Here is a 12,858-nt window from a genome sequence, read left to right as displayed (position 1 = left end):
GGCAAACTGCAGAAGCCATAAGAATAGTAAAGACTAGACAAAGCACCTCGGAGCAAGGAAGTAAAGAATTTTTATGCAGAAGGCTAAAGGGTTATTAAGTCACAGCCAGCAAATACCCACTGCGGGGACAGAAATTCAATAAAAGTAGGTTTCTCAATCTAGCAAGAAAAGCCATAATGAAGATCCAGTTGCTGGAAATCAAGGACAGACAAGATGAAAAATAAGGTGCATCTATCACAACACTGAATGTAATTAACTACTGCAATTGCGTGGCAAAAAATGTGTTAGATTCTCCACTGCTGGAAATGCTTACATCAATATCAAACGCTTTTATAAGACACGAGGTCTATTTTAACCACAGCAACTGGACCTGAATTAGGACTAAATACAGGTATGATGCATGCCTTGGGCTTTCACAGGCTATCGGCAGTTACTACAGTAGTTTTCCAGCACTGCCATCAATGAACTGAATTTCACACGTTTGGGAAGTTTTGCCCCAAGACAGGACCCACACGGAGCGCAGTCACGAGGCTGAAGGTGCGCAGCAGAGCTGTTGGCCGAGACGTCCAGCAGCACAGGCGGGCTGCCAGCTCCGGCCAAGGCGCTTGGCTCTCACAATGGGGACAGCCTACGGGACCTTGCACGCCAAGATGAAAATGCACTGGCAGCAAAGGAACAGGAGGTGCCTTAAACCCGGAGCTCTGCAGTTCAGCAGGAGTTGCGCTGGCTGAGTGATGTGCAGGGTCCGGACTGGAGCAGGACAGAGGGGTCTGGATGCCCGTGTGTGCACGGGGGCCGGCAGGATCCGCGCAGCCGTGCAGGCACCTGCGCTCGCAGTAGGAATCGGTGCTGTGGGAGAGGGAGGACAGCGCACCAGCAGAACCGAGCACACAAAACCGACATTATCACTTTTTTTTTTTTTCCTTTTCCCTCTCTTTGGCTCTACAGTGTTGATCAGGAAAGAAGATTCTGTTTAATGGATTTCAGCTTGCAGGTCAGAGTGATCTCAATCAATAATGAAGTGCTTCGACATATTGCCATTCTGTGCCAAAGCAGAGAGTCCTAAATAAGGAATTCAGTGTGTCACCTCCTCCTCCCATTAAACATACTGAGAGTCTGCTGGTCACAGGCAGCTCTATTATACCCCACAAGTGACTGGTAATTAACAAGCAGTTAAAAACAACTGTTTGGAGCTTGGAAGCATTTTCAAATGCTCTGCCCCTCTACTGTGGGAGAAATAACTGTGGACAAACTCATAGCATGCATGTTTTTAACAATTGCCTTTAAACCGACATTCAAAACAAATGTAAAACAGACCAGGCAGAACAGGTCAGGGTGACCCACAGAGCTTAAAAAAAAAAAAGGGAGGGGGGGGCTATCAGTATTAGCATTAATTTTGTCAGTGTGTCCTGCAGAAGAAGGTTACACTGATGCACGTCTTCTCTTACTTAAGGAAACTTCACCAGAAAAAAGCACTTAAAAGTAAGAGCATGCTTGTTTTGCATGGCATTACGAAGCCTTTCTGCTGGCTGCAGACCAGGGAGCTGGGTTCGGCTCCTCATCCCCGTCCCCCGGCTCGGGAGCCCAGCAATCCCACGGGGAGGGCAACGGCGGCATCCCGGTCCCGACCCTCCCAGGCAGAGAAGGGAAGGGTCCCGGAGGAGTCTCCCTGCTTCCCTGGGAAGCCATGGCTACGAACAGCCACCAGCAGCCATGAAAATGACTGTCATCAGGAACTCCTGCAAGAAGGCGTGCGGGCAGGCACGGCGCCGGGACAGGCTCCTCTGCCCTCGCTCCCTCCCAGCTGGGCTGGGTGACCGGGGCTGGGGCAGAACCGGTGAAGCAGATACCGGGGAACTGAGACGGAGGTAGCTGCCTGGTAACTTCAGCATGCAAACTGCCTGCTTGGTTGCCTCAGGTGAATTGGGCACCTCCCTGCTGCTGCAAAACCGTGGTGTGCCTTCGCACGTGCCCACGCACATCGCTCCCCAAGCGCTGCCGCAGCAGCACCCTGCCGTTTGCCGACAGCTCGCCTGCGACCGAGGGGGAGCGTAAGCGAAGAGCGGTCAGAGCCAGCGCACGGGGGTGACGTTGTGAGGTTTGAGGACTGCATTACCTTTTGGGACGTTTGTTTTTTCTGCTTGCTACCAGGAGGAAAGGAGCGAGCTGCACATCTCTGCACGACCGCCCCCAAGAGCTGTGTCCCCACCGCTCAGATTTACTACCCGCTGCTGCAAAAGCAGAGGGGAGAGGCTGGCTCCTGCCCTGCCGACTGGACGTGTTTGTTGGTATCTGAGCCGTAAGAACTGTTCTGGGAAGAAATACAATTAAAACTGCTGCTCCTCAATGAGCAATAAACCAGAACCATTTCGGTAGCAAGTTCTTCAAGGCAACGTTCCAGCAGCCCAGCAGCTAGCTCCGGGAGGCTCTGCCCATCCCAGCAATGGTGAAAGTATTTAAACTAAAATGTTGGCACATCTAACTAGCCAGGGCTGCCCCACTTCCCTCTGCGCTGTGCCTGACGCTGCCAGTGGCTTTCCTTTCTGTATCACCCGTGACTCCCCTCCGCTTCGCTGTCAGGGGCCTTTTCACCGTGGGTCAGGTCCATCAGCCCCGTTTTTCAGGGTATTTTCCTCCTCACTCTCACATCAAACGAACTCAAAGAAGAGCCACCCAGTGATCTGCATTGTAGCTTCTAGATTTTGAGCAGAAAACCTCAGATTTTGGATACGGGCACTCTGTCAGGTTTTGGTAGAGCTACAGGGTTTGGAACAGAGACAAACTGTAACAAGGATCTTTACCAGTGATACAGGAGCAACTTCCATTCAGCGAAAAAAACCACTGGGGCTGTAATTTTATAAAGAAAAATGCTCCGTTCTGCCTGGGAAGAATCATCTTAAAATGGGAGTGCTCTGCTCAAAGAGGCTTTGCTGTAAGTGACAATCCAGCTAACCCGACTGTTTACATTTTTTCAGATTAACAAGGTTTTAAATTAAGGAAAAGAATGTTTCCTGAAACTCAAACAAAAGTTTAATGAAAATTCACAGTTTTGGTATTAGAAACCTGCAAATGTTTCCCAAAGCTCATTACGCTCCATCAGCCTCATTTTTTCAGACACTTACTGACTATTAATATGCCAAGTACATTCGTTATCTGCAGGATTAGCCCGGCTGCCTCAGCCCATCACAAGGACCCTGGGGACATTACTCAGACAGTACCTCCCAGAGTCATCCCAGCTTCGTAGCACTTCCGCAGGCGGCAGGACGGGCAGTTTTTCCTTCTGAACTTGTCGATGGTGCAGTCGTTCCGGCTGGCACAGAGGTATTTCTGTTTACCTACAAACATCAGAGGAAACGGCAGATGGGTGGTGGGTACTGACCAGACCAGGTTTGCAAGGAGAAATGGACTCAAGCTTTCTCAGTATCACCAGGGTCACTGGCATCGCGAGAGGAGAGGAGAGGACAGGACCGTATCAGTGCTGGCTTCCCAGTTCACCCCCCCACAGAAAATTTATGTTGGAAGTTGGTATCTTTTGGGAAAACCGCACAGTTCTTCCTCTGCTGCCACAGGAGTGGTTCATTGCCAGATATACATGCTTTGTATGAAAGCTGGCTACCCGAAACGCAGACGCGGTCACTGCTGTTTTTCCATACTTCAGCACCCCTTCTCTGCCAGCAGCACTGCTCATCCTCACAGGCACACGGCAGAAGCTTTTAGACCAAGATCTCCAAGGAGAAAAATCACTCTGCACTGTGCAGCACAGCAGAGGTAGTCAATAGATAGCAATTAAAAAGTAATGAAATACGGATAGTTTGGTTCTCATTTTTGAAATGTCATACATCTATTGCTTGGCTTTTTGCTGTGACGAGCTGTTTTTCTCCCAGAACGCCTTCAAAACACAGTTTGATCCTCCTGCCACGGCACTTACCTACAGTTTGCTGAATATAGTCCCCAGACAGTGCTTCCCTCTACAACCACGACTCTGCAGTGCTTTTTGGGGCTGAATTATTTTTTGTGCCACCCACTAACACTAACTGGGTTTGTTGTCTGCAAGTTACAGACCCCGGGGTTGGGGAGCTGATCACATGGGGAGCTGCTGCCCCACAGGCTCTGCCGCCATGGGTCTCGTGCCAGGCTGGCACCAGTCACCTTGTCCCCTGGGCTGCACTCACAGCCAGCCAGGGGGAAACTGGGACCAGCGACTCCCCGTAAGGAAGACCCTGCACAGCAGCAGGTTTACGGGGGCTTGCAGAAAATTCAGAAGTTACTTATTATCAGACTAAGCAGTATCTTAGACTCACCTTTCCACTTGTTTAGAGAGCAGCCCTCAGAGCTCCAGATTTCAGCTTTTTTTTTTTTTTTTAATGGCCTCATTTGCTAGACATGCCAAGAATGAACTTTCCTTCCTGATTCACCATGTGTTTTCTTGTCAAGTCTAAACACGTTTACTGGATCAGGATTTATCTGATGTTCTTCATACCATTCCAAACTAAACCAGTCTCAGTAAATAAAAGAGCTGTGCATCTCTCAGATTCTGCGTAAGTAGCCTACATGGGAAATCAGTCTATATCCAGCTTAACCTTTATTTATCATCCTGCAGGTGTTTGCTTTCTATATTCTTGTAGGAATAGCCCTTTGGAGTGATCAGAGATCCATCAAAAGGACGAGGTTGAATCTAACCGCTTAACGTACCAGTTTTGACAAGAGATGCACCAATTTTGGTGCATGGATTTAACAACTCCCCACCTCCTCCACACACCCCCACAACTTCTGAAGATATCAGAATCAGAAAAAGTGGCAGCTTTTTAGCAACCTAGCATCACAGACCTCACTGGCACCGTCTCTTGCTTCCCCATCGCCCTCCCAGCTTTGTTTCCTGTGCCCTGGGGATGGAGGAGCCCACAGAAGGTGCCCCCGCTCCTCCCCGGTGCTGGCTGCCTGTGGCCCACGGCTGCGGCTCTGCTGGCACAACCAGCCGCCTGCTGCCAAATCCCACCCGCAGCCTCCCATCACAGGGTCGCAGAAAAGTCGTTAGGAGGCTCAGCGCATAATCAACTCCTCCTCACGCTCCGTGCGCACGGGGCTACGCCAAAGGGCTGCAAAAACACCACACGTTTGAACTTCTTAGAATCGTCCCCATTAAAAGCTGATCACTACACCACCCCCAGTGCCTTAGCTGTTAAGACTGGAGACATAATGGGGCAAGAGTGCATTACCTGCAGCACATGATACCTTGCTAAATCCTTTTAACATTATTCTCATCAGCACCGCTTCTCACCTCCCTCCCCTTGCTCATTACCAGTGTTAAGGACACTTAAAGCAGCCTCAGAAGCAGCGATTACACCAAATCCCAGAGAACACAAGCACCATCCTCCCTTTCAACAGTTCATTGAGGAGGATGAGTAATAAACAACTTCAGCTGAAACTGGGTTACTTGGAGTTATTTTTGTGCTATGGGAAACGAGTGCTGAGGCCATACTCTCTCCACGTGACCTCTTTATGTCCATGCATCAAACAAGAATGGATGCCCTACCTTCTCAGGCATGGGCATGGAGAGCTGTAAGGTGATTTTGCTCTCCTTCCCCTCCACTGCACAGCACTGCAGGATTCCTGTCTTGTGACAACGTCTGACACTGGGATGCCCCAGAGCCCATCAAAACTACCACGAGTATAAAATGTCTGGGGTTGGGACTACCGGGAAGGCTCAAGCCAAGCCCACGGGGCCAACTCGGTCTCTGGCCGAGGCCATTGGGCTGCCGCGAGCAGTGCTGCCCCGGGAGCATCCGCACAACCCTCCTGCTCTCCTCTCGCCCCTCGGCTCCAGCTTCTTCCCTATCTCACCTCCCTAGTCTAAACTACAGCATTTTTGCAACAATAATAGCTCAAAATCTTTGAAAAGGTCAAGCCTCTCCTGTGAATAGCTTTAGTAAGGGAAGGCGGCACAGTCACTGCCCGAGCCCCCCAAGGACACTCCAGGGTCAGGCACAGCTCTATCTAAATTCCCCTGCCATGAGGAGGAACATCCACCAGCCCCAGCCCCTTCTCTCCCCCAAGCTCCGGGCAGCGTCCCGATGTGCGGGCTCGTCCCCCACCCTGCTCTGTCCCCCCAGGCGCCCATGGGCACCCACAGGAAGGGAGCAGGGGGACGGATGAGATCTGGGAACCGGGTTCAAGCCTTGCTCGATGAGGCAGCCGTGCTGTTTCCCATCAGCTCCTCAGCAGCATCCGCCACCTCTGGCATCGCTGGGAAGGGACACGGAGAGGGAGCGATCTCCCACCAGCCGAGGCCAGGCAGGGTGTCTCGGCGGCTGCCGGCCCTCCCGGATCACTGTGCACAAACCGGGCACATTAGAAGAGTCTCTACGACAACATTACCTCCCTGCCGATGGGCTCGGATGAATGCAAGCTTTTCAGTTGCAGTCAACAACTCACCCCACAGTCATGGTACAGTGATTTTGCTAAAATAGCAAGGGCCTGCTTCCTGGTTCACAAAATAAATTCTTTGGGGCAGGAACCAATTTTCTGTTAACAGTACATGCATAGTCTGGCACAGTTTATTTTAAGCTGTTAGCCATTAACAAAAAGGGAAACAAATGGTCATGCAATGGCTATTCATGAGTCTGCTTCTGCTCAGCATGAGAATAAGCTGCTTGCTCATCTTGTCCTAATTCCTAGGGATGTAGAGATTCCCCTTTTAATTACTGGAGAAACCCGGCACCCTCATCACTGCTATCCCCAGCCGCGGATACAGTTTGTGAAACGCACCCATGACCTGGGAGAAGGAGCACACCGTGTCACTGCCCCAGCGAAGCCAACCGTCCTGAACCACCTCCGCTCGTCCCATCGACCACGGAGAACCACGACGGCTGGGACGCTCGCTGCCTCCGGCATGGACCGACACACACTGCCACACCACGCATCTCTGGTGGATACGCCAGCAACAGCAGCTCCTCTGCTCCGTCCACACCGGCGTACACCGTCCCTTCTCTCCAAGCTGGGAGCGGGCATCACTTGACACGGACATGAACGGCTCTGTCACCTGAGCACAGCACGGGCGCACGGAGGAGAAGGTGCCACTGGCTGTAAAAGCCCAGAGAACAAGGAAGGGATACAGACTGGTTCCATCTGTCTTAAGTGACTTCCCATATAGAGAGCCTTGTTTTTAATTTCAGGGTAATTTGCTCTCTTCATTTAAGAACAAGCTGAGACATTCACAATCAGCTGTTCTTTATTTAAAGATAAATGCACTGTTTTTTCTTTTAGAGAAAGAGTTTAACACTGGAATGATTTTTTTTCTCCTTTTCTTTCCTGCAAACAATAGAGATGCTTTCTCATATTACTCCAAAGCAGAGGCTCTTGCTTTGCAAACCTGTAAGTACAGGTCTAAACTTTAAACAGACTCTCCTATTTTACCCAGCAGTCTTGCTCCTTGCAAAGCCAGTCACCCAGACTGTCTTTACAATGGGGATGTCGGCAAGGCGCCAGCCTCAGATATAATTACCCAGTTGACAACAACGCAGATGTATGCCTAGAGAAGACCCCTCTCCTTCCCTGCCGATCCAGATACCGTTTGACATGTATGTAGGTGAGAAGTGAAGTTACAAAGGTCCTCAGCACCCCTCTGCTATGTCAGACCAGCACAGGAATCCCAGGAGATCAGCCGGTGCAACCCAGGCTCTTGCAGGCTGCTGCAGTTCCCCCCTTCCCTGGACACCACACATACGCTGCTGTACCACCGCCCCCTGCGCTGGGAACACCCCCGGCCGGCTCGGGCTCCCTCCTGTGCCACCTCACGCCAGGCAGAAAGATGCTTCTGCCATCACCGAGTCTTCCTGCTCGTCACCTGGGACTGCAATGAACATCAGGAGCAGAGGGGAAGAGCAGTTCTCCAGTCTCGACTGAAAATAAAGATTTATGGTGAAGGATTAGTTGCTCAATCCGGGGAAGTTATTTAACTAAAAGCCTGTTGCCACATGAGTTGCTGTGCCTAGAGTAGCTTCCTCTTCCAGGAAGCAAAGTAATCTATGCAAACATCTGGAGTAAGATTTACAATTGTGAATGTGAAAACCCACTAAATGCCTTTTGGAAAAGAGATATATCCTTGTATTTCAGGGCATAAACCAAATTCTAACAGTTGGGGGATAAGGCCAAGCTTTCTGAGAAAGCAAATCCCCCGGGGTCTCAGGTAACCACAGGGTCCCTAGTGCTCTTCTGTAAAAACTCTGGTCCCCATCGCTGTCACCAGCTGGGCTACGGCAAGAGCTGAGCCTGCGGGTCTGGTGCTGGGACCGCTCTGAAGTTCCCACTTTATGCCCCCACCAGAAATAATCCAAGAGGGCACAGCTATGAAGCTCTCAGAACCAACACTAAGCCACTATTAATAAACTACCTTTGCAACGTTGTTTTCTTAGTAGTCACCTGTATTTACCAGAAGACTAAAGAAAACAAAAGGAAAGCATCCAGCCTCAGTGACACAGAGCAGGCTTCAGCACCGGCTCCACTTCTTCTTTCTCAGGGCAGCGACTTCAGCAGCCGGCGGTGGCAGGGAAGGCATGCTGGCTCTGTGGGAAGAGCAAAGGGGAAGCTCTCCAGGGAACCAGAAATGATGGTCTGCAAGGGAAAACATTAGCTAGCCAGAGAAACGCAAGCATAGGAGTTACAGATGTTGGCGAACTAACAGCATGGGCAGGTAACAGCTCCATACAGGAGGCAATCTAGCAAGAAGCCTGGAGCAAGCCAAGGCTAAACGACAAGCTTTAAAAGTAAGCAACTATAGGACTGTGCAAATTGAAAAAGCTTTATTTTAAAGATGCTTAAATCCAGCAAGCAAAAATGTTTTAAGTGCTCCGTGCTCTGGCAACAAGACAAAACTGTAACGTTTTAACTCCTGAGCCTGTTTGAAGTCAAATTGTCTGCTTCGGACTCCAACCAGTGTCCTGTCTGACAACTCACTGACTGACAGCTTGCTCGAGCGCAGGCTGAAGCAGCGAGCAGCTGCCAGTTAGCAGCACAGCGCAGAGAGCTGCCACCCCTCAGGGCACCCAGCGAAGCGGGTGCTGACGTAGCGGGTCACCCACAGAGAAGCACTGCTGCACGGGGCTGGGGGGAGCTGGTCTGCGGACACCAAGGGGAGAGAAAAGCAATCCCACGTGGCAGGGAGCACGAGGGACAGGCAGTGGGCTGTGCCAGGAGGGCCTGAGCTTTCAACAGTCTGGTTATTCCACCTTCTGCTCTTCCCACGGATTTTTAAGGCCAGTAATACCCAAAGGGTAGTGAGAAACCCACCACGGAAGCAGGAGCATCATGGTGCTGCAGCACCACGGAAGTCTTCTGCAGATGCGACTCTTTTGCATACTGTCAGATCAGCCACAAGAGAAGGAGGAGAAAGCATTTTAAAACATGGTGATGGTCTTCAAAAACAGTTCACTTCAACTTGTTGTCATCTTGAGAACTGGCAAGAAACTGTTGAGTTGGCCCGGAGACATTTCTCTGGTGCAAGGCTAATCCTCAGCAGGTCAGGATATAGAACAATAATCCATATGGAGAGTGACTGAAAGGGAATCAGAAGAGACTGCACAGCAGTCTGGCTGTTAGCCCTCTAGGAAATTTGCCAAATACCGTGTTATTTTTTTCATTTAGCGCTCTGCTATTTAAAGGCAGTCCCATCAGGACTGCAGCCTAAGGCGTCCCAGCCCTGCGCTGCCAGGAACACTGCACAGAGGCAGCTCTGAACTGGCCAAGGTGGCCATCAGATCTCATGCAATCTTGGAGGGACGAGGAAGGTCTACCATTTTTCAGGGATGGATGCAGGGGACACAAAAATGACTCCCTGGATGGGATGGGACAACAGGAACCCCTGGACTGCCAATTGATTTGGAAGTGTGTGGTGTTTGAAGTGTTTTTCTGTTTCAGGGACAAGTGTGGTATCGTGAGGACCAAACCCTAATGCCTTTAACTCACCTGAATCATCCTAACCATGAGAAGTGATGCCCTGTCTACCTGTGTCGAGAAAAAACAAAATCTGTGCTGAGGTGGATGCACTTTTTCTTTACCAAATCTTTGTAACTGTAGGAGACAGAGGAATGAGAAGGAGGAGACCTCCTTCGCAGGCTGCGAGTGAGTCTGGCAGCAGAGGAGCAGCAGCACTTCTTGCCGGGGCAGTGAGCCCCAACCCTCTGGACCCCTCAGCGCTTGGACACCAGAGCGGGGTGACAGAAGGGGAGAGACAAACGCCAGGTTTGTTTACAAAAATGAGGCTGGCCACCTTGCAAGTGAGGAAGTCCACATCAGAGCTGAAGAATCTGCAGGGTGCATTTTAGAGGTGGCCTGTGCATAGCCTGGACATCTTGAGAGATTCTATAAATCGAGAGAGCTGACAGAAAGAGATCAGGAAAATATTCACGTCTTTTCTGTTAACTCTTCCAGCATCTTTCTGGAAGAACTGGTTGGACTTGAGCTTGCAGAAAACCTCAAATCTGTCAAAACATTTTATCAAAGCAGGAGTGATCTGCTCTACTGGAAACCACATGAATGCCTCAGCATGTTTCAAAAGGGAAGAGGACTCAATGTCATAACTTTTTTTTTTTTTAAATCTTTTCCCTTTCTAATCCCTTAGAAGGCAGTGTATGCCTACAAAACCTTCTTAAATATCCCTGAATTACTGCCAAATAAGTTCAGTATTATATTAGGCAAAGAATACGAGAAAAGAAAAACTACGTGTCTAGCTATTCCCCATTCCCTCCGAGGTGATCTGTTTGTGCTGCTCTTCAGTTCCCAGTCCACTGCTTCTCCTACCCATCGGAGGCTGCTGGTTTACACCCGTAACAGGAAGGTAACGGAGGCAGAAGAAAAGGTTTCTTTTCTCATTGGGGAAGCTTTCTGATCGGCTGTTGTAAAAAGTTTCCAAAGGTGACCTAAGGTTTTCAGAGATGCATTTTATGGACTTTAAAACATGAGAACACACCGAAGGATCAGCTTTCAGTATTCAGTATGCCTCCTCCACTTCAAGAAGGAAAGGTCTGGCTGGAAAATCATCACGAGTTAGGATAGAAATCATCACCTACCACTACCCTGGCATTCAATATTTATAAAGGAGCCTGATTTATTGTCTCTTCCCCAAAATAAAGACTCCATCCATGTCCCTCAGGGTAACATAGGATGAAACCTCCCACTCAGGCAGGTCCCCCCACACCGCTGCCACTCCTCACTGCAGACACACTTCGCTCCACGGTCTCGTCCAGAGGAAAGGCAAAGGGCTGCTGCCGCCCGACCCTAACGCGACCGAACACTTCTAACCCTCTGCGATACCTCGAGGCTTAAAAACTAAGAAGAGGCATAAATACCATTTAAGTTATTGATACAACACAATCAGGAGAGGGAACACCACCACAGCGTATGATCAAGAGCAGTGCAAGCAGCCCAGGCTGGCTCCTCTGCCCCCGCAGGCATCTCACAGCCCTCACCCGCCCGCCCGCTGCCACGCAGGACGGAGCCCACCCTGGTGTAAAAGGAGGGGCACTGCTCCGGGACTCGCCAGCCGACACGGGATATTTCATCGGCACTTATCTAGAGAGATCCAAGACTCCACTTACTATAAATCAACAGTAACTTGCTGACTTAAACAAGCATCTGTTATTTACTCTGGCTGCACAAGCCAATCCATTTGGCCTTACACAGAATTGGCGTATAGCAGAGAGACATATCTGTAAATGACTTACTTGGGAAAAATATGCCAAATTTATTAACTATTACTATTATTTGACTGTCCTATTAGGGCAACAGGATGCTGTTGTCCTTTACGGCACAGCCCCAATTCTTCCCTGAACCAGCGCTGCCAAATTCACTCCTGGCACGCATGATGAACGAGGGAAAACGCGACTCCGAAAACACGCAGGATAATGCTAGAATTAATCTAGAAGCAGTGCTCTGACAACGGCAGGTGAGCACCCATCAGTTTGGGACCTCCGCTCGACAGAGGGGTGACGTAAGGTGCAGGAGGGGAAGGTCACGGCGAGACAAGCCAGAGACAGACGCCTCCATCCCCTTCGCTGGCCACCAGCTGGGAATCGTGGTGCCTCCCTCTCCCAGGGATGCCACGGCCTGCAACACCGACTGCCAACGCTGTGCCGGTGCACCCGATAAATTATGTTAGCACCGAGGAAGAATGGCTCTTAACTGCAGTTAGAAACCAGACATTGCTGACCCACAGCCCAAGGAAACAGCTGGGCGAGGTCCTTCTACATGCTAATTACCAAGGAAAGATGGTGCAAAGACCTTGCTGTTGAGAGGGAACATCTGGGCTCACACTTCTCTCTGGAGAGCCTAGCACTACAGAGCTGGACGTGAAGGAGAAGTTGCTTTCTCGAGGGTTGGGGAGAAGGATCATGGACACCAAGGTCAGAGCATGGCTCTTGACAGACGGTTCTGCTGTTTTGCAGGTATTGAGAGAAGTGACCCTCTGAAAGGGATGCAAGAGAGGAAAAGCATCCCCTGAATTTGGAGTTGTGGGTCTGAGATTGCAGGAGGGCTGATGGGAACTTAAAGCACCCTTGAGAGTCGAGAGGAGAAGCAGGAACTGACTGCTCCGGGGTCTCACTAGGTCACTAAGATCATCAGGCATTGAAAAGGATTGTGTTTTGGCAAAGTGGTTTGGCTACTTTTTGAGGGCAATCTGTAATGTGGAATGACAAACATAGGACAAAGAAATCAATTTATCTTTGAATTTTCTCCTTTACTAGTTTAAGAGACCTTAGAAACCCACCACACTTCGTCCCCACCACTCTCGCCTCAGTCCCCTTGGCTTGGCAGGCTCCCCAAAGCAAGGCTGCTTAACCTTTTTCAACAGGAGGAAAACATATC

At 50.1% G+C, this 12,858-nt stretch overlaps 1 protein-coding gene across 1 annotated transcript in view; it reads right to left on the bottom strand.

Annotated features, from left to right (window-relative positions):
- AR (androgen receptor) overlaps positions 1-12,858 on the bottom strand; it is a 57,791-nt gene that overhangs the window by 15,545 nt on the left and 29,388 nt on the right. The window contains exon 3 of the mRNA XM_050901898.1: positions 3,219-3,335. Within this exon, the coding sequence (XP_050757855.1) occupies positions 3,219-3,335 (117 nt within the window). The remainder of the gene's footprint in view (positions 1-3,218; positions 3,336-12,858) is intronic.

This window comes from Gymnogyps californianus, chromosome 9, assembly GCF_018139145.2.
Source record: "Gymnogyps californianus isolate 813 chromosome 9, ASM1813914v2, whole genome shotgun sequence".
In the NCBI taxonomy this organism is placed as follows: Eukaryota; Metazoa; Chordata; class Aves; order Accipitriformes; family Cathartidae; genus Gymnogyps; species Gymnogyps californianus.
Note: the sequence above shows the minus strand (reverse complement) of the source record. Positions and strands in the feature narration are given on the sequence as shown.